The sequence below is a fragment of the Mercurialis annua genome, linkage group LG6, assembly GCF_937616625.2.
Source record: "Mercurialis annua linkage group LG6, ddMerAnnu1.2, whole genome shotgun sequence".
In the NCBI taxonomy this organism is placed as follows: Eukaryota; Viridiplantae; Streptophyta; class Magnoliopsida; order Malpighiales; family Euphorbiaceae; genus Mercurialis; species Mercurialis annua.
The window spans coordinates 46812446-46834558 of NC_065575.1; the positions used below are offsets into that span (position 1 = coordinate 46812446).

The following is a 22113-nucleotide window of genomic DNA, read 5'->3' on the forward strand; positions in this document are numbered from 1 at the left end:
TTGGAGGGGGTCATGGCCATCTCATGTCACCCCCTCCCTCCGTTATTGGTTATTAAAAATATGTTTTTGATAATAAGTTTATTACTCGTTATAAAATAATTATATTTAAAAGTAATATTAAAATAATCATTATAGAAATCTTAATGTTATAATAATTTTAATAATTATTATAATAAATCGTTACTAAACAATCATCTGATATAATTAATGCACATTTAAAGTATATTTAACATCTATTTCGCAAAAGTTTGACGTAGAGAAGAAAAGACAGAAGAAATTGATTAAAAACGGTCCATACTTATAAAGACAGAATGAAAATCTGTTAAAAACAAAAGAATGCAGTTAATTCCTACCAACTAATTGTTATCATCATGATTTGAGAATCAGCTCCCCTCACCTCAATAAATAACTATGATAAATTTCTTTCTGGAGATATCCTGGCCTGTCTCTATATCACGGAATAGCAGATAGAATTATATAAACCATTCAAATTCAATTATATAATTTGGAACAAGGAAGCGTTTAGAATGAACAAATTTGTTCTGAACAAGTGGTATGAAGCCTTTTGTCATCTATCTACTCGGTTTATATCCAGCAATCACATGGGCAAATCATCAATGGGACAACTACGTTACGGGTATTCCAAATATCAACCTATAAAAGGAAATTATTCTCATTTAAAAAAAAATTATCTTTTTTGATGAGTAGATTGTAGTAATTTTTAAGATGAAATTTTACATTGTCTTTATTTAAAATTCACTATTGCTTACATTACTCAAAGGAAGTAATTTATCATAATATTTAATAAGAAAATAATAAGAGAAAAGAAATTGATAGTTGGGAGAGGGAAAACGCTTGTGTGAGGAATATAATTCATAAGCTAAATTTATCAAAAAAAAAAAATTCATAAGCTAACAAAATTGCTGCCTAGCGTTTATTGTATTTGAGCTATAACTCATTACTAAATTTATTATAATTTAATAATTATTTATTGGTTAAACCCAAAAATAATTCAATTAGAAAATCTGATATCACTTTCCATGGAAAAGAACCACAAATTGATTTGTCAGGAAACAATAAACTCACTATATATACCAGCTTCACTGTCACTTACTCAAAACTCAGTTTAGTGACATTCACCACTACCAACTTCTTCTTTTTCCTTCTTCTCATCATGGATATGATGGGACAAATTAGTACTTCTTTTTCCAATGATGATTCTTCTACTCTTTTAGATTCAATCCAAGATTTTCTTCTCAAAGATGATTTTGAAACCCTAGCAAATGCCCCGCCATATAGTTTTCTTGAAGATGATTTTGAAACCCTAGCAAATACCTCACCACACAGTTTACCTAGAGATGATTTTGAAACCCTAGCAAATACCTCACCACTTAGTTTACTTGAAAATGATTTTGAAACCGTAATAAATAGTACCTCATTGCCTATGATACTTGAAGATGATTTTGAAACCCTAAACAACACTTCACTGGATACTTTACTTGGTTCACCTTCTTTTAAACTTGATGATTTGCAGGAAACTACTATATTGCCACCTACAGAATGTCGTGTTCGAGAAGCAGTCACCACTAGGAAGAAATTTAAAGGTGTGAGGAGGAGGCCGTGGGGCACATATGCGGCGGAGATTAGAGATCCGAAGAGACATGGAGCTCGAATTTGGCTTGGTACTTACGAGAAACCAGAAGATGCAGCATTTGCTTATGATAGAGCCGCTTATAAAATGCGAGGTACCAAAGCCAGGCTCAACTTTCCTCATTTAATTGGCTCAACTGAGTATGAGCCGATTAGAGTGACTAACAAGCGTAGCTTGCCGGGACAGTCCTCTTTATCGCCGAGTTCCTCGTCTTCGACGTCGGATAAGCTCCAGCAAGATGATGATTCTCCAAAGTCCACAAAAAAAATAAAATCAATTAATTTAATAGCTAATGCGGTAGCAAAGAATGTTTACCAGTTTAGCCAAGTCATCAATTGCCAATTTAGCCAAGTCGACTCAAACCAAAGTGTATATGGAGATCCTTTATTAAATTAAAGGTAAAATCATGCAAAAATACTCTATTTTCTACCCTTTTTCTTTATATCTCAAACTTCTAAAAACATCAATTCAGCCCATTTTTCAGTTTTCTATTTCAAGTGTGCCGATTTTGAAAATTTAAAAAAATGCATGTGATCATTGTCCACATGGTTTCCAAATCATCTAAACGTAATCACTTAAAAATAGCCCACGTTATGTACCTTCTTTTACTTATATTTTAATTTTTGCCTAAATTTCAATATTGTAAGTTGTGCCTATTCTTTTATAACTGAAGAGAGAATTTCCACTTGACTACCAAGTTACACTACATTAAATAAAGAGGACCATTTTACTATTCTTCTCCCATTTTTCTCCAAACATATATCAAAAATTAATATTTTTCACTTATTTTTCTTCTACCTACTAAAATCAAATCACTTTCTGAAAAATTAAACAAATTTCTCTATTATTTTTTTCATGGTTCGTCATATTTGTAATTTAGGTGCTTAAAAAGGTATTCTGCATGCTATAATGCTAGACTTTGTAACAGAAGAGATTGGCGGTGGTGATTTTAAGAGACGGCTTGAATCTTAAAAAAACAATAATTTGCTATAAGTTCTCTTTTTATGCTCTCTTTCCCCTTGGATTAAAAGTAAAAGAAAAAAAAATAGCTTGTCATGTGTTTTATATAATGTTTACAAGGTTTTTATTGATTGTCCTACCTCAAGAAAATTCATTTTCTGCACAATTCTTCCGAATTTTTTCCAATTCCCGCGACAAATCTGATAAGCTTCGACTGTAACATACTTATAAAACCGCACCTTTTCAAGCATAGTATCTTAAAATAAGACATTAAATCACGTATTGCATAATGAAAAAGTATATATAAAATATGTGTATCAATCATTAACTGAATCAATGTGTTTTATTCGATGTCAGGGATAAAGAGAATTGGCTGGGAATTTCTACAAATGTGATTGTTGTTGACGTTGCATGGATGGTTTAGTTTTGGAGTTAGGTTATTTTGAGATATATAAAAGCTCTAATACGCAGAATTCTGATGATCACACTCAGTTTAGCTGATAAAGGACGTCCTATATATCATGATTATAATCTAGATGATGAAACCCAAAGCATTTATATTCTGATTCATCTTCATCTTCATTGCTAGGGTTAGGGTTATGGTTATGGTTTTTTTTGGTAAAGAAGACATGGTCTTGTCAGGTATATGTTTCTTGCCTTTGTACTCCACCAATTTAGGCAGAGCAAATATAATTATTATATATTTTTAGATATAAAATCCGTATTTACATTCATATTAGAATATACATTATATAGCACATTTAAAGAAACTTTTTGTAGCTATTTTTTGTTTGTATAAAAATCAAGTAATGTCTGAAATTCAGGTAAAGATGAACCGAATAAAAACCGTAATATACAGAAATTTTGAAATGAATTTTGCTACTACATAAGTTTTGGAAATAAGATAAGTTGGATTGAACGATTTCTTTGACCACATATTTGTGTGGAGATCAGATGGACTCCATAGTTGTTTTTATAGCTCTAACTTTCAAGGTGTAAGATAATTCTAATTTGAGTTTATAAATGAAGATTGCAGGCTGTTATGTTCTTTTTCATTCATTTAAAATTGATAAACACTATTTTTTTATCTGAAATTTTATACACATACCCAATTATTATTTTATTAAATATTTATCAAATACATCGTACTAACTATAAAGGAGTGTCTTAAAAAAATAAAAGGACACAAGTTATTAATATATTAACTAAGGACAAATATTAATTAACTGATTTGATTTAAAGAATTTAAATTTTAATATTATATTAATTTTAAACTGTTTATTAATTTGTGACAGAAATAATAATATTTATGAGGTTAATTCTTTTATGCAAAACAAGCTAGCTTTTTTTTGTTGTGAGGTGCAACTTTTTCAGATTATCAACCTTTAAATTTTATTTATGCCGTGTTATATGTTTCTTTTTGGTACAATGGGAAGAGACGGTCTAAAACAACTAGACACTCACATTTCTATCATAAAAAATGCCATGGAGATCATGCAAGATGCAGGCCACAAGACTCGACGGAGGCATTAAAATTAGCAATAATGAAATCATCACTAATTAGCAATGATGTATATGTACTTGTCTTTCATGATACAAACTACCAATAATGAAATCATCACTAATTGATGCTAGATGATCCGCCGTAAAATTAGCTTCTCTGCAAATATGAACTACTTACCTCCCTATTAATTATCATGCGGATAGCATTAACAATGTTTGTTGAAAAAGCCGCTTCCGACTGGTTACGTAGCTTTTCAATTGCTACCAATAATTTTGGTCGTTCTTAATGAAGCTACTATTTTCAATTAAAAAAGAAACCAAAAGAAAAAACAAAAGAAGTTGATTATAAAAGACAAGTACATATAAGACAGAATTATTTATGATCATATCGATTCTTTTCGTAAATTTGGAAACAAAGGAATATAATTAAAACAATTTGTTTGGAATCCTAGAAGGGCTCTCTCCTGTATCTTCTTTTTGGTCCCAGCCGCCAACTCCTTTTTATGGAAGGTGATTTTTGGTCTTTCTTTTTCGCTAAAAATCGCATTCCTATCCTCTTAAATCCAAAATCTTAGCTTATTAAGAAGATTAAGAAGTAATTGCTGTAATATTGCTTTCCTTAGTTAGCAGATATTGTAATCCCTATAACTTAGGCTAATCACGTTATATTAGGCTAAGAATTAGCTCTATTATATTTCCTAGATAGTCTTGTAATCAGCCTATAAATTCTTTGTAATATCATTGATATCAATACACACAGAAAACCTTTTCTTCACCATTCTCTTATTATCTTGTTGTCCTAATTTTACATGGTATCAGAGCAAGGTTCTGGTTCTTGATTTTCTTCTTTAGCAAATAAAAATATGGCTCTTATGGATTTATCAAACCCATATTGCATTCATCCTTCAGATCAGCCTGGGCATATTCTTGTTCCAATTAAACTAAATGGCTCTAATTATTCATCATGGAGCAAGTCTATGATACATGCTCTCACAGCCAAAAACAAGATTGGATTTATCAACGGAACTATTCAACCGCCTTCAGAAACTGAAAAGCCAACAGAATATGCCGTATGGAATCAATGCAATAGTTTGATTTTATCATGGCTAACACATGCTGTTGAACCTGATTTAGCTCAAGGAGTTGTTCATGCCAAGACGGCTCAAAAGGTATGGGAAGATTTTCAAGATCAATTTTCACAAAATAATGCACCGACGATATACCAAATCAAAAAATCTCTGGCTACTTTAACACAAGGTACCATGACTGTTCCAGTCTATTTTACAAAAATTAAAAGTCTTTGGGATGAATTGGAAAATTATCAAATATTTCCCAACTGCAACCAAATGAAAGCGCATAACGATCAAAGAGAAGAAGATAGATTGATGCAATTTCTGATGGGTCTGAACGATACTTACAATCACGTCCGCACAAATATCTTGATGATGTCACCATTACCCAACATACGTCAAGCCTACTCTCTTGTCGTCCAAGATGAAACACAACGACAAATGACCTCTGAACCGACTGAAACATTTTCCATTGCTGCTGCTATTCAAGGCAGAAATAATGGTTTTCCAAATAATCTCAGAGATAAACGATGTGATCACTGCAATAGAGAAGGTCACACTATTGACAATTGCAAAACTCTGAAATTTCAATGCAAATTCTGTGGCAAGAAAGGTCATACTGAAGATTTTTGCAAATACAAAAAAGGGACATGGGTTCTTAACAAAAGAAATGATAACAATAGACAAAATCAGTCACAGCAACAACAGCAACAACGTGGATACCGCAATAATTTTTCTCCAGTTGCCAATGCTACAAACTCCTCTCAGTTGGATGTTAAGGCTCACGATTCTTCTCTCAATGGCCTATCCACGGAACAACTGCAACAACTTGCTCAAGCCTTTTCTATGATGTCTCAAAATCAAACTTCTGGTAACAATAATGCTTATGCAAATGCAACAGGTCTGTCTTGTTCCTCTTCCTCAAATGCTTCAATTAATAATTTTGCTTTTATGAAACCTTGGATTTTGGATAGTGGGGCTACTGATCATATTATTTCTGACCCTGTACTCCTCACAAAATCAAAGCCTCCCTCCATGCCTGTTGTCAATTTACCAACTGGATCTACTGTTCCTATTACTTCAATGGGGACAGTCCCATTTAATTCAAACATAACTCTAGATGATGTTCTATGCGTTCCCAATTTTAACTTAAATTTGATGTCCGCTAGCAAAGTTACTAGTGCTCTAAACTGTTGTGCCATTTTGTTCCCTTCTTTTTGCGTTTTGCAGGACTTGAATTCAGGGAAGATGATTGGCTTGGGTAAACAATACAATGGTTTATACTACATGTCTCCGTTGCAGAGGACGCATACCTCTTATCACGTTTCATACGCTTCTAATCTGTGGCACATGCGACTTGGACATCCCTCACCAGCTCGTCTCAAATTGGTTTCTTCATTTTTACCTTTAAACAAATTTTCTTATGATAATAATTGTACTGTTTGTCCTATGGCTAAGCAAACTAGACTTCCTTTTTCTTTAAGTTCTATCTCAACTCATAACATTTTTGAATTGATACATTGTGACATTTGGGGACCACATAAAACAACTACACATTCAGGGGCACGTTTCTTTCTTACTATTGTAGATGATTTCACAAGATGCACATGGATATTTCTTATGCAACATAAATCTGAAACACAACCTCTTTTGAAATCTTTTATTGAATTTGTGCATACCCAATTTCATGTTTGTGTTAAAGCCATTAGAGTGGACAATGGTTCTGAGTTTCTCTCCATGAAAAGTTTTTTCCAAGCACATGGCATAGAATATCAACGCACTTGCATTTATACTCCACAACAAAACGGAGTTGTCGAGCGAAAACATCGGCACATACTTATCGTTGCTCGTGCATTGCTTTTTCAATCTCACTTATCACTTAATTTTTGGGGTGAATGTGTATTAACTGCTGTTTATCTTATTAATCGACTTCCATCTCCATTATTATCTAATAAATCACCTTTTGAATTGTTATATAAATATCCACCATCATTTGATCATTTAAGAGTGTTTGGTTGCCTATGTTATGCGACTGTTGTTCATCCAATTAGTAAATTTGATTCTCGTGCAAAGCGTTGTATCTTTGTTGGCTATCCTACTGGTCAAAAAGGATATAAACTTTATGATTTGGATAACAAACAATTTCTTGTCAGTCGAGATGTTCGATTTTGTGAGACCACTTTTCCTTACTCTTCCGCTTCAACAAGTTTAACACCTCACTCAGGTGATATTGTACAAGAATGGGCACATACTGAACCATTTATAACAAATGATTCATCTCCTCCGACACATGAAACTGAGCCAACGAACGTTGATGCACCAATATCCACCACACAAGTACCTACTCCTCTTGATCAATCCGACGTAATTCCTCAATTGGACGCTCATACAACTCAATCCAACACTTCTGAATCTATTCGCCAGTCTACCCGTTCCAAGCAGCGTCCTATATGGCATAAAGACTATGTAGTGTCTCCTCAAGTCAATCAGTCTACTTCGTTCTCAAGTTCTACAAAAGGTACGAGATATCCTATCTCAGAATCTCTTTCATTTTCTCGCATTTCTTCTACACATCGTGCTTTTCTAGCTAATATTACAGGATCCAACGAGCCCAAATCATATGCCGAAGCTATTCTTGATCCAAAATGGCAGCAAGCCATGAATGTGGAATTAGAAGCACTGCAAAACAATAACACATGGAGTGTAGTTCCTTTACCTGTTGGACACAAACCAATTGGTTGTCGATGGGTCTACAAAATTAAATACAAATCTGATGGGACCATTGAACGTTACAAGGCGCGTCTTGTCGCCAAAGGATACACCCAAGTTGAAGGTGTTGATTATCAAGAAACGTTTTCACCCACAGCTAAACTCACTACGCTTCGTTGCCTTCTCACTGTTGCTGCTGCTCGACATTGGTATACTTATCAATTAGATGTGCAAAATGCTTTTCTTCATGGTGATTTACATGAAGTTGTATACATGGAAACACCACCTGGTCTTCGTCGACAGGGGGAGAACAGTGTATGTCGACTTAACAAATCTCTTTACGGTCTCAAACAAGCATCGAGAAATTGGTTTTCCACCTTGTCAAATGTTTTATTAAAAGCAGGCTATCAACAATCAAAAGCTGATTATTCTCTCTTCACAAAGGTTCAAGGTAACACTTTTACTGCACTTCTTATTTATGTTGACGATATTCTTTTGACAGGAAATGATTTACAAGAAATTAAAAACATCAAAAGGTTTCTTCTGAACCATTTTTGTATTAAAGATCTTGGAGACTTGAAATATTTTTTAGGAATTGAATTTTCACGATCGAAGAAAGGAATATTCATGTCTCAAAGAAAATATGCTTTGGATATTTTGCAAGATTCGGGTCTTACAGGTGCACGTCCGGAAAAATTTCCAATGGAACAAAATCTGAAATTTACTTCTTTAGATGGGGACTTGTTGAGTGATCCAACTAAATACAGAAGATTGGTTGGAAGGTTGATATATCTCACCGTCACAAGACCGGATATAGTTTACTCTGTTCGAACTTTGAGCCAATTCATGCATGAACCTCGCAAACCCCACTGGGATGCTGCCATTCGAATACTCAAATACATAAAGGATGCACCAGGTCAAGGTTTATTACTACCATCTACTAACAATCTTATTTTAAAAGCTTTTTGTGATTCAGATTGGGGCGGATGTCGCATTACACGAAGGTCGGTTACAGGATATTGTATCTTTCTTGGGAACTCTCTCATTTCATGGAAATCGAAGAAACAAACTACCGTTTCTAGATCATCGGCGGAAGCTGAATATCGGGCTATGGCAAATACATGTTTAGAACTCACTTGGTTACGATTTATATTGCAAGATTTGAAAGTTCTACAAACGTCTCCTACGCCATTGCTCTGTGACAATCAAGCAGCACTACATATTGCAGCAAATCCTGTTTTTCACGAACGAACGAAGCATATCGAAATAGATTGCCATATAGTTCGAGAGAAATTACAAGCTGGAATGATCAATCCTTCATATGTTCCCTCACACTTTCAGTTAGCGGATATCTTCACAAAAGCTTTAGGAAAAGAGCAGTTTTTAGCATTACGTCACAAGTTGGGACTTCACGATATTCACTCTCCAACTTGAGGGGGAGTATTAAGAAGATTAAGAAGTAATTGCTGTAATATTGCTTTCCTTAGTTAGCAGATATTGTAATCCCTATAACTTAGGCTAATCACGTTATATTAGGCTAAGAATTAGCTCTATTATATTTCCTAGATAGTCTTGTAATCAGCCTATAAATTCTTTGTAATATCATTGATATCAATACACACAGAAAACCTTTTCTTCACCATTCTCTTATTATCTTGTTGTCCTAATTTTACATAGCTCCTTTTTTATTTTTATTTTAACTTTTATATATTTTTTCTGGATTGGAATTTCCACAAGTTCATTTTGAACTTGAGAGAGCCATGTTCACAATTTGAACGGTGTAGATAAAAAAGGTACAATTTTTATCAAATTAATCTATACTCTTCATATTAAAATAAACTGTGTAGATCGTGAACATGACCCCTTTAAATTCATTTAAATTTGATGGAATCCCAATCCATTTCTCTATTGTAATAGAGTTGTCAACTACTTTTATATTTTTTATTTCAATTTTATAATTATTTTTTATAATTATTTTTTGTATAACACTCTTATTTAAACCCACTAATAAAATATTATTTATTGTTATAATTAAAAATTATAAGTAAAAAAAAGTAAGTGGACATAATAATAAAAAAAGAGTGTAGAAAAAAATAGAAAACAATTATAGGTTTAATTGCACCAAAAATCACCAACTTTCACGTGTTTTTTGTATTTAACATAATCTTTTTTTCTTGGCATATTTGTCCACGGTTGCGTTTCGTTTAAAAATGGCTTAAATGCACAAAAAATCACCAACTTTCGCGTGTTTTTGGTATTGACACGAACTTTTAATTTTGGCATATAAATACACGAACTATCATTTTTTTTGCATATATGACCAAGTTTCCGTTTTAGGTGAAAAACGGTGCTGTTTTAAGTGAAAAACGGTGCCGTTTTATATCAAAAAACGGTGCCCGTGTTATATATGCAAAAAATTGATAGTTCGTGTATTTATATGCCAAAATTAAAAGTTTGTGTCAAATACCAAAAACACGTGAAAGTTGGTGATTTTTGGAGCAATTTAGCCTTTAAAAAAATTATGCTGGTTTAGATGCAAAACGGCGTCATTTTACATCTAAAACAACGTTGTTTTTCATCCAAAATGGTCTCGTCGACAAATATGCCAAAAAATGAAAGTTAATGTTAAATATGCCAAGAAAAACGATTATGTTAAATACCAAAAGCACGCGAAAGTTGGTGATTTTTGGTGCAATTAAGCCAAAATTATAATATTAATTATTTTTTATAAATTGTGTGATGGGACAACTTTATTAGGACGGAAAAAGTAGTTAAATACAAGTTTTATTTAGTTTTAGTTTTTTTTCCTTAACTATTTTTATCCAGTTCTAAAATTTATTTCTACTTTAATATATATTTTAGTTGGATTAAATTTGATTAACTTAAAATTTATGTCTTCTTCACCTTCTGGAGTAGAGATGCTGGATTTTTGTGGTCCAAGAGAATTAAATCTCTACAACAATTTATCATTAAAGAAATCTAGATTTTACCTAACTTTCAAATGAGTATCAGTGGATCTTCGGTAATTTTATCACTTGTAGATCTTCTTTCTATATTAAGTCTAGCAAGAAGATATATTCATTTGACATCTTTCCATTATTTAGTTAGGTAATGAACTTATATTTCATTTTTGTTTCTTGTAGTTTTTTATTTGTACTCTGTAATTTCTGTTACTTCTTCTTCCAGGAGCTCTGTTGTACGTATTTGTCTATTTTGAATGAAATTTTTATTCCTGATAAAAAAAATACACATAGGAATGATAATGAGGATGGAATTCTCCGTTCCCCATGGAGATCGGCCCAATTAGGCAAAATAACCTCATTAATTACCCTCACAGGTATAGTGACGAGGGAACGATCTTTCTCCATCCATATTCTCATTTTTCAATTTTAATTAGTCATTTGTTCAAATTAAAACGAAAAACATATATAAATATGTCCTTCATATATTGTTTCATATCATTCTAATTTATTCTTTTACCATCAAAAATTCTAAATATGAAATAATATGAACCGTATATCAAATTTTTTCCGCTCAAATTTAAATAAATAGTTATAATTGAAACTGAAAAATAAAAAATAAGCTAAAATTAAAGATTTTGAAAGTTTGGGCGATAAACAAAAAAAATTAAAAAAAGGGATATTTTTGGATGGTTAAAAATAAAAAAATATATTTAAATGTTTATATTAAATTATACGGAGAACGAAAATTTCTAAGGAAATAGTTTCATCCATGTAATGAGGATATATAGAGATGCAAATTTTCCATAGCAGTGGAGATGGGGGCAGCTTTCCCATCGCCACCCTGACCTATTGTCATCCCTGTACACACATGACTACATATCTGGTCAGCAATTATATAATAAAGGGTTAATCACATATAAAATCATCACTTTTATACTAATTGTAATTATATCACAAATTTTTTGAAATTGCCAATTTTATTTTTCACCTTTTTTTTTTTTGGAATTACATCACCATTCAAAAACTCAGAAATTTGTAGATGGCGTAAAAACCATAGGACGATATGATGCGACAAATCAAATGCCACAACTAATCAATTATGTATCTTGTTATCTAAAAGTTAAAAGCAAATTAATGAGATATAACCAGTGACGAAGACGGACTAAAATTTCAGATAGGGCACGCATTTAGTTTAAAAAAAAAAACTTTTTCATCAACGATTTCACTAGGCGTTAAGTAAGAGTCTTTTAAAAATAACCCAATGGTGAAAAAATTCAAACCTTTATTAATTATTGTACTTTAATTCAAATTTTTTAATTTTTATAATAGCAGTCAAATTGAATTTTTCCGTTGTAATTTAATTCAAACCTTTTATTAAACTAGTAGTCGATTTGGACTTTTCCCCAGATATAACTTAAATGGTATAAGCTAAGCAATATTTTGTTAGGTTGTGCATTCTATTCTTTCCACAAGCGTTCTCCAACACACACATGACACAGATATATAATCGTTATTAAAAATATACTTTTATAATAATTTTATTAATTGTTGTAAAATAATTATATTTAAAAATAACATTAAAATGATCATTATAGAAATCTATATATTATAATTTTTTTTAATAAATGATATTTATATTGAGCACATTCACAAGAAAAAATGGCAAAATGAGAGCCGAAAAGATTACAAATCTGAATCAAATCAGAAAGTTATAATAATTATTATAATAAGTCGTTACTAAACAATCATTTATGTACTGATATGATGCCCATTTAAAGTTTATTTAATATCTCTTTCGCAAAAGTTTGACATTGAGAATAAAAGACAAAAGAAATTGATTATAAACGGCCCATACTTATAAAGACAGAATGAAAATCTGTTAGAAGCATCAAACTCTAATTAAGCAAGAAAAAATCTTCTTAAAAGATCATAATGCGGCTGTTTGAAATTTAGGGCAAAAGATTTATCTTCCGTAGGTGACCTATCCAGTTAAAGTTGAGATTAATCTAAATATAAAATATTTAAAGGTCTCATTTTATAGTTGGAACCCGCTCAACACACACTACAAGAAAATGACTTTTTAGCGAAGGAAAAAGTGGTCGCTAAAAGTTATATTTCGGTCGCGATTGATCAGTTGCGAAGGTAAATTTCCCGTCGCATGTGGTCGTAATAGGCTCCGCTGTAAAAAGTAATTAGGACGGAAAATTAATATCCCTTCGCAAAAACTTATTACGACCGGATAAAAATCCGGTCGCTAAGTTACTTTCAACGACCAATATTCCGGTCGCTAATTGTTAAAAAATTTCTTCATTAAATTTTAAATTACGGTCGCTAAAAGTATTGTTTAATTTTTTTTTCCATTTACATTTTCATTTTTTATTCTTTTAATGCGTTCATAACACTATCTTATAACAAAGAAGGAAAGAAAAGGAAATACATAATCCATATTTAATCATAAATTTTATTAAAATCCATGTGTAACAAACAAATTGATATACAGCATTAGAGCACCATTGAAACAGAAACTTAATATCTATAATGGTTGCTAACAACAAATTAAAATATCACATATTTGCTTCTTGAAACCCCTATATACCTGACAATAAAAACTAAATTGATAACTTCACTAAATTTATACTAGTGATGATCAATATCCAAAGATTTTTTAGAACTGGCACTAACTACTTCAACTCCTTCTTCCTCAAGAAGGATCATAACTTGAAATAACATTGACTACTCCCTCATAGAATTTGTAAATGCCTTCTCCATACTTAACACCATTCAAATAATTATTAGCATCAGCTGCACGTATCAATATCATCAATCTCTCCCTTTGGAATCTTTGTAAGCCCACAAGCAAGCTACAAATTGCAGAAGCAGATTTCATATAAAAAAAAGCCTTAAACTAAAATACCATCTAAACAAAATAAGAAAAGTTAACAAGAAATTAGCAAAGGTAAAAAATAAAAATTTTCAGGCAAGCTTTTGCTTAAATTAATCAAGATAAACATTTTCCAAATACCTCCCAGAGCCACTACAACATATTTTTGTTTCTGGAAGTCAGACAATGGTCGTCCTTGAGCTCTCATAGCTCCCAGAAATCTGGCAAGTGCAATGGTCGTACTTGAGCTAACTGCCATCATTGCAACAATGCTCATGAAAGTTTCTTGCCAACAGATTTAGAATACAAATAAACTAGCAATATACCACAACTTTACTAACTTGTACATCATCGTTAAACATGCAAAACGTTTTATTATATCTTTGCAGTGTTTCAAATGCCCACTTCATTGGAAAATCCTCAAACTGATAATATATCAAAAACAGAGTTACAACACACAAAGACCTCCTCTAGCGCCTTTTTCAGAAAGAAACAGACCTGTACGATAACATTGGACCAAGGTGTGAATGCAACTTACATGAACTCATCAACAATTGATAAGTACTTTTCTCCTTCCAGCCTAGGCTGTCGAAGTCCTAGATCTGTCAATAAAAATAAATATTAAAACAATAACCTCATAATGATTGTTACAAAAAGAAATTTTCATTAGAAGAAAAAAATATATTATTTCACTCTCAAAGACGATCCTCAAGTAACTTTTGATTGTTTGTACAACATCCAGCATTACTGGGAGTATCTGTTATTAATGGACATAGGATGAATGATACAAGTGATAATATAATCAGTAACTAAACAAAAGCATGTGACAATCTCAAAATCCACTTATAGATATGTAGTCAGCTAACTTAAAACAATAAGGTTTTGCATGTATAATTTTTTTTTTTTTTTGAAAGAGATGAAAGGCCAAGGCCAGAAGAAGGCTAAAGCGATCTACACATACGGGGTAGAGAAACACCCGCTAAATCATCCATAAAACAGTGAGCAACGTCTTGTGGCATGTTGTCGTAGATGGTCAGGCCCATATTATGATAGAAGCCTTGGCTAGCCATACTATCAGCACTGCGATTTCCTTCACGATGAATGTGACAAATGTGAACTTGCCAGTCTTGATTCAAGATGCATCTGATGGCATTCAACAGGTTGGAATTAGCATTGGTAGGAGACCTGTTCTTGGCGATGGCATCAACAGCAAGCTTGCTGTCCATTTCAAGAATAACGTTGCGGAAGCCTTTGTTCCAAGCGATGTCAAGCCCGTCGAGAGCGCCCCAAAGCTCTGATTGAAGGACTGAACAGTGGCCAATCAGCCTGCTGTAGCCGAAAACCCAGCTACCTGTACTATCACGAGCAATACCTCCCGAAGCGGCTTTGTTATCCGGTAAGCGAACAGCTCCATCGGAATTAATTTTGAGCACATGGGTGGGAGGCGGAGTCCAACAGATCAGATGCTCCTTTTTGTTACCCAAGCCTGGATTAGAGAGGATGGCAAAACGCTGGGCTTGGGTGGTATAATCCACTAAGCATTTGATTTTCTGAGCTACCGAATCCGAGCTGCATCTCTCATCTTTGAATACGAGGTTGTTGCGGTGGAGCCAGAGACTCCAAAGGGTTAGGCCAAACGTGGTAGACCAATTACCATTCCTCGAGTTAGAATGATTCTGCAGATTATTGAACAACCAACTATCAAAAGGAGAAGTAAAAAAATCATTTCTAATGTTAAGGCAATTAATAAGATGAATTTTGCGCCAAACTTCCCTAGCAAAAACGCAATGTCTCAAGACATGGTCGGTGTCTTCGGAGTGGTGGCCACAGAGAAAGCACGACGCATCAGTTGTCATGTGTCTCCGGCAACGCTCGAAATTGGTTAACAACTTGTTGTTAGCAGCTAACCAAAGTAAAGTTCTGACTCTAGGCGCTCCTGGCCATTGCCAAATACTTCTCCATTTGGCTCTATCATTATCGCAATAGAAATTTTCCTGCATTTTGTATGCAGAATTAACACTGAAGACACCATTACTCGAGAGACCCCAATAGGTCTCATCCGGACCAGCAGACGCAGAGGGGGGATGCACAGCAGCAATATGGAGGAGTACAGAAGAAGGAACCAAATTTTCAAAGAGTTTCCAATTCCAAGCTCCATTAGCAGTAAAATCAATCACCTTCTTCGTAAGCTCGCTGTCCTGCAAAGGGGAAAAGGCGAGGAGTCTGAGAGGCCCCAGGTCAGCGACCCAATTGTCGCTCCAAAAGTTGATGATGCGGCCATCTCCGAGAGCACAATGAGTACCATAAGAGATATTATGCCAAAGATGGTGCAGGTTTCTCCACAAAACAGAACAAGGGCCCTTAATATTGCAGGAGTTATTGTTACGTGTCCAGCCATATTTATTCCTGACAACTTGAACCCAAAAGAGCTCAGGTTTAGCGATGACGTTGAAGCCAATCTTCATTAAAAAAGCTTTATTCTGATTTTTGAGCTTTTGGATGCCTCCTCCGCCATTACTACAAGGAGAGCACATAACCTCCCAATTAACAAGACTTGGTTTATGGCTGCCATTGTGATTCCCCCAAACAAAGTTCCGGACTAAACGATCAATTTGATCACAAAGCCCATTAGGAAGAGAGGTGGTTTGCATAGCGTAGCCCGGAATGGACATCAAGACAGATTTGGCTAAGGATAGCCTACCCGCCAAGGATAAAAGACTAGAATTCCAACCAGAAAGTTTGTGCTTAATTTTGTTGACAATGAAAGCATAAGTCTCTTTGGTAACACGAGAGTGAAGCAAAGGAACTCCAAGATATTTCCCCAAGTCATGCGCTCTTTGAAATCCAAGTAAATTACTGATCTGTTCAGCTTTCTGAAATTCCACATTAGCTGAAAAAAAGATTTGCGTTTTGTTCAAGCTGACACGCAGACCAGAGGAGAGCGAAAATTCCTCCAAGATAGCATTGACGGTGTGGCTTTGATCTTCCGTCGCTTGGCCAAAAAGGATCAAATCATCTGCAAAAAAAAGATGAGATAAGTTAGGACCAGTTCTGTTTAATTTAATAGGGGCCCAATCACCATTGTGAACTGCAGAGCAGATTCGATGGGAAAGACGCTCCATGCATAAGACAAAAAGGTAAGGCGAAAGGGGATCCCCCTGACGGATTCCTCTCGATGGTTTAAACTCCTCAGAAATTGATCCGTTCCACAAAAGATTCATGTGAGAGCTAGAGACACAGTGCATGATTAACGTGACAAGATTATTAGGAAGCCTAGCATCAACAAGAGTGTCTTTGATGAAATCCCAATTAAGACAATCAAATGCTTTCTCGAGATCCACTTTGATAGCAAACCACCCTTTTTTTCCCTTTTTAGTTCTCATGAAGTGAATGACTTCTTGGACTATGATAATATTATCTGTGATATTGCGACCCTCGATGAAGCTGACTTGAGTGGGACTAACGATGAGCGGCATAATAGGTTTAAGCTTGTTGGTGATAATTTTGGTCACCAATTTGTACATAACAGTACATAAGCTTATAGGCCTAAAATCTTTGATCGTCTCTGGCTTGACAGATTTAGGGATGAGAGATATGAGGGTTCTATTAAGATCATTGTCCATTTCCCCATTCTGAAAAATACGCTTGATTAAGTTGCAAACCGAGATGCCCACCACAGGCCATTGATTTTGGTAGAAACCAGCGGGGATGCCGTCAATTCCAGGCGACTTCCAAGGCATCATTTGAAAGAGAGCACGATGGATGTCCTCCTTAGTGATTTCTCTCGACAGATTGTTGGTTAAAGCATTATCAATAAGAGGAAAGAACCCACGGTAATCATAGATAGGCCTGTTAATGACATCTTCAGTGAACAACTTGATGTAGAACGAGACAGCCAAGTTGCGGAGGAAGGTCTCGTCATTATGCCAGATGCCATTGGAGTCCTTGAGCATGTTAACTTGGTTCTTCTTCTTTCTCGAAATAAATTTAGCATGAAAGTAGGAAGTATTTCTATCCCCGAACATAATCCAATCGCTTCTCGATTTTTGAATCCAAAGGGCTTCTTCCCTCAAAAGAACTTCAGCGAGCTCATTTTGCAGTTGAGATTCCAGCGTGGTGAGAAACTGAGAAGGGCGAGACTCCAAGTATTTTTCAATTCCAGAAATTCTAGCCATAAGGTTCTTCTTTTGCTTGAAAACGTTACCAAAGACATTGGTGTTCCAATTTCGAATATTGACAGTAAACTGATGCACATTCTCCTGAAGCGAAAAGTTGTTGTTCCATCCACTGGCAACCACTTGTTGAAAGTCATTGTGAGTGATCCAAGAGGCAAGGAACCGGAAGGGTTTGTTTCCTTGAACACTATGATTGTTAATGTTAAGATTCACGAGGATGGGCCTGTGGTCGCTGTTGATTCTCGGGAGATGATGGGTAAGAGCATCAGGAAATCTTTTGAGCCAGGTATCATTGCATAAGGCTCTGTCCAGACGTTGAAGGAGATTACCCCTTCTCCAGGTGAGAGCAGGGCCAACGAAGTCAATTTGAGCTAAGGCGTTGGAATCCATGAAATTGTTGAAGTAAGGGCAACCTAAGCACCTGAGACGCGATCCACCTTTTCTATCGTTGGAATTCAAAATGGCATTGAAGTCTCCGGCCAGGAGCCAAGGGACATTAGTAGCGATGCCAAGCGCAGAAAGGTCATTCCACAGAGAGCGACGGCCAAAGGGTTGAGGGCTGCCGTAAACAGCAGTAAAAAGAAATTGCTCGTTACAGGCACCATAAGTGATATTAGTATGGATAAATTGGCGGTGATTGACAAGCACCGAGACATGAACTTCAGGCTTCCAAAGTATCCAAATACCCCCGGAAAAACCTTGAGCTTCCACGCGATGAGAGAAGTCAAAACCAGAGCGCTTGATAACCTTGTCAGCTTTTGGACCTGAAATTCTCGGCTCAACAAGGACAACAAGCGACGGATTATAACAGTCACGGAAGGAACGAAAAGTTCGTAAAAAATTGGTTTTAGCTGCCCCTTGGCAGTTCCATATAAAAAATTTAAGATTCATAAATAACAAAAAAGAGTAGAGGAGAGGAGAGCAAACCAGCATTACATACTGATGTGGTCGGTCGCAAGGGACGGATCGCCGCCAGCCATGTTGGAATGTATAATACCATCATTCTCTAAGCTGTTGTCTGAGACGGGATTGCTCATCTCCAACATCAGATCAGTAAAAGAGGAATTTGGAGGAAGGGTGGTTTCCTTCTTCTTCCTAACTTTAATACTACTTTTGGAGTTTTTATTGATCTTTACTTTCCAATGGCTTTGAGATTTAACTTTGCTTTTGGCATTGAATTTGTCCCTTGGAGACGAGATATTTGAGGTAGAGAGATCGGCAAAGAGCGCAGGAGGAGTGGAGATGGAGACAGCAGAATGTTTGCATGGGTCCAGGGTGGTACTGATTTGGAGGAGCGGAGAAAAAGAGCTAGAGGAGGCATTGGTAATATTGTGGACAACATCAGTAGGGGATACGTCTTCTGCATAGGATTGTATGGGCAGGTAATGTATATTTTTGCTAGAGGGTAAAACGGGACTAGCTAATTTATTTTTAGCCCTGTCATTGAGAGAATTTCCTTGAGCTTTACTATTATTCCTTATTGCATGGCCCTGCATGTTAATAGATGACATGGACTTAGAATTGGTGTTATTAATAATTTGATTGGAAGACTTACCTTGCAGGGGAGGATGAGAATCATTAATGTTATTCTGCCTATTGAGGGATCTCAAGTCTTCCTTAGCCAAATCAGGCTGGAGAATATTGGCAATAGCAAACATGGTGGATTTTCCTTGATTAGCATCATCCAAATTGGCAATACTGTCAAATCTTGACCCTGAGGATTTGTTACCGTTAATCCCTTGATTAGTGGCTTGTTGGACGGGTTTCCTTCTACGGGATGTCACCTGCATCCATGGACCAAACGAAGCTTCTTCCCCTTAAGCTTCTTGCATGTATAATTTTAGTTAGCTAATAAGTAACCTTTCTGCCTGTATAATCTTATGTAGCTAATAAGCAACTACAGTTAACAATCCTTGTGCATCTTAGCCAATGTCACATCTATCTAATACATTAAAGTTGGACCCAAATCACTGTAGCAGGAACAGTGATTTTGGATTCCAAACTATATCTTTTATTTGTCATTTATTACTAATTTGCCATTTTTATTCTTATCATACCATTTTTGATATTATATAAATTTCAATTATGTCATTAGGTGTTTTTACTTCTCAATTTTGTCTTCTTCACAAGTCACAACGTAATTGCCTTACATTTTTTTTCATTTGTATATTTTCTCTTTTATTTTTTTTTATTTCTCCAATTTACCCCCTTGAATTTCCAATTTTTCAACTTTTTCTTAACTGCGAATTTTTTCTTTTGTATATCTTTTTGTTTTCTATTTCTTTTCATTTTTATTTGTTTCAATTTTTTTTGGTTATCATATTTCAAATTAACTTCATGATTTATTCTTTACCATTGTAAAATATGTAGATAAAGAAGATATAATAAGAAAAATTTAAAAACAATAATGAAAAAAATTAGTTGTATGAGTCACGTTAGATCGAAACATTCATCTTAATTTATTCTCAGAATCTAATATTTAAATTTAATAAATTTATAAGATCAAATATTTATTGCTACAAACGCAAGCAAGCAACCATTTAAAATTAATAGAATTAAAATTAAATATTTAAAACTAATAGAATTAAGTTCGATTATTTATACAAACGGAAGAAAACAAGAACATATGAATATTTCTAAAACACTAATCTATAAACAAAGTTAAAGTCAGTTAACTTCACTATCTCAAACTACCGATGATGAAAAATAAAAAAAAAAATCAACTAATATGACTTTACAAATAATATGTACTCAAATTGGCAAAAAAAAAAATGGTTTAGTTTGGTAAGCGAAGGGGTTGATTAGAGTTAATGACTTATAATATGTGATCAAACGGTGTTTAAGATACACACAATAAATTAGATGGTTGTGTTTAAGTAATGCAACTAGCGACTAGATATGTGTTCTTTTGGAGTAACGACTGAGATTGTTTTTTGTTTATTCAAACCGCATAAAATGGAGATGTTGCATATAGATAGATTTATTTCTTTTGTAATACTCCTATTTATATAATACATAAAAAAAATTATATCATATATTTTTAGATTAATGAATTTTTCTACTTGCATTTACAAGTTAACGTAAACAATTTAATTTAAAAAATCCAATTCTTTTAGATGTTTGATATTCCTCCCCAATTTGTTTTAAAGATCAAGAAAATACTAAAATGCAAAAATAAAATATTTAAAATAAACATTTATTTAGTACTTATTATAAAATTATTATAATTTATTTATTAATTATGCATTAGTCTATTTAATAGTTATACTTTAATTTAAATAAAAAAACCGAAGCAACGCGAGGGATTCGTACTAGTATTCAATAAAGCCAAGCAAATTATGTGCATCATCCGTGGATGCATATGAAAAACAAATGATATTTATGTCTACTTATCCATACACATGGAAAAGAAATTGAAATTGAGACCGAAATCATAGATACACAAAGAGAAAGGCTTACTCTCTGCGGATTGATACTAGCAACAGCAACATACATAGCGAGCTTTCCGGTGGTAAAACATAGGCAGCATAACATCAGTAAAACTGAATGTCTGTTCTTAATGCTTCATCTCCTTTTTCATATCACCAGTAAAAATATCAAAACTAAGACTAAATAACAACAAAAACATGTTCGTGCATCGATGAATTAAAACAAAAATATGTACTCAGTTGCCAATGTGATGACGTTTCGAGAAATTCAATTTATCATCTTGACTAACTTCAACTCCACAAACAGAAATCATAATGAGATGACGTTTCGATGCATAAAAAATCCTAAGTTGAGAAGAAATCAAAAATCAAAATCTTAAGTGGAGAAGAAATCAAAATTCCTAATTATTTTGATTAAAACAAAAAATATTTAGTGTAAATAGAAATTTACATAGAATCAAAAATCGCAAAAACGTATAGACAGAAGGGAAAAATACGGTACCTGAAAATTCTCCCAAGCGATCGATCATAGCAGATATTCGGTTAATGAGATGAGAATCGTCGTGAACACGAGGGAATGCGACGGAACAGTGACGAAACTGACACGGGAGAGCTGCTGAAGCTAGAGAGTTGACGAGGAGAGCTTGTGGTGGCGGAGGCGGAGGCGAATGGCGGCGGAAGTAGTGGCGGCGGCGGTGGAAAGCAGGAAAGTAGTGTGAGATTTTATGTGAGCTAAACTGAATTGTACAGCTTGTAAAGAAACAGAGATTCCT

General features: G+C 34.3%; 2 protein-coding genes and 1 long non-coding RNA gene across 3 annotated transcripts; 1 reads left to right on the forward strand and 2 right to left on the reverse strand.

Annotated features, from left to right (window-relative positions):
• The first annotated feature begins 1027 nt into the window (after nucleotides 1-1027).
• On the forward strand, nucleotides 1028-3290 carry LOC126687353 (ethylene-responsive transcription factor 2-like). The gene is made up of 2 exons (XM_050381894.2): nucleotides 1028-2049; nucleotides 2969-3290. Exon 1 carries the CDS (start codon nucleotides 1175-1177, stop codon nucleotides 2045-2047), a length of 873 nt encoding a protein of 290 aa, XP_050237851.1. The 5' UTR covers nucleotides 1028-1174; the 3' UTR covers nucleotides 2048-2049; nucleotides 2969-3290.
• A 10011-nt stretch (nucleotides 3291-13301) lies between these two features.
• On the reverse strand, nucleotides 13302-14629 carry LOC130015722 (uncharacterized). Its single transcript, XR_008791054.1, has 2 exons — nucleotides 13879-14629; nucleotides 13302-13717 (listed from the first exon to the last, which is right to left on the reverse strand). It is a non-coding gene; the product is annotated as an uncharacterized LOC130015722 (long non-coding RNA).
• A 49-nt stretch (nucleotides 14630-14678) lies between these two features.
• LOC126687968 (uncharacterized) lies at nucleotides 14679-19702 on the reverse strand. The gene is made up of 2 exons (XM_050382520.2): nucleotides 18853-19702; nucleotides 14679-18769 (listed from the first exon to the last, which is right to left on the reverse strand). The coding sequence occupies exons 1-2, from the start codon at nucleotides 19700-19702 to the stop codon at nucleotides 14679-14681; spliced, it is 4941 nt and encodes a 1646-aa protein (XP_050238477.2).
• Nucleotides 19703-22113: the final 2411 nt, after the last annotated feature.

What these genes read in the sequence shown, in the direction of transcription:
- LOC126687353 (XM_050381894.2), top strand. Translation starts at nt 1,175, where the DNA reads ATGGATATGATGGGACAAATTAGTACTTCTTTTTCCAATGATGATTCT.
- LOC126687968 (XM_050382520.2), bottom strand. Translation starts at nt 19,702, where the DNA reads ATGCAGGTGACATCCCGTAGAAGGAAACCCGTCCAACAAGCCACTAAT. An exon ending in CCTTGCGACCGACCACATCA is followed by an intron (nt 18,770 to 18,852) that starts GTATGTAATGCT and finishes GGAACTGCCAAG; the next exon opens with GGGCAGCTAAAACCAATTTT.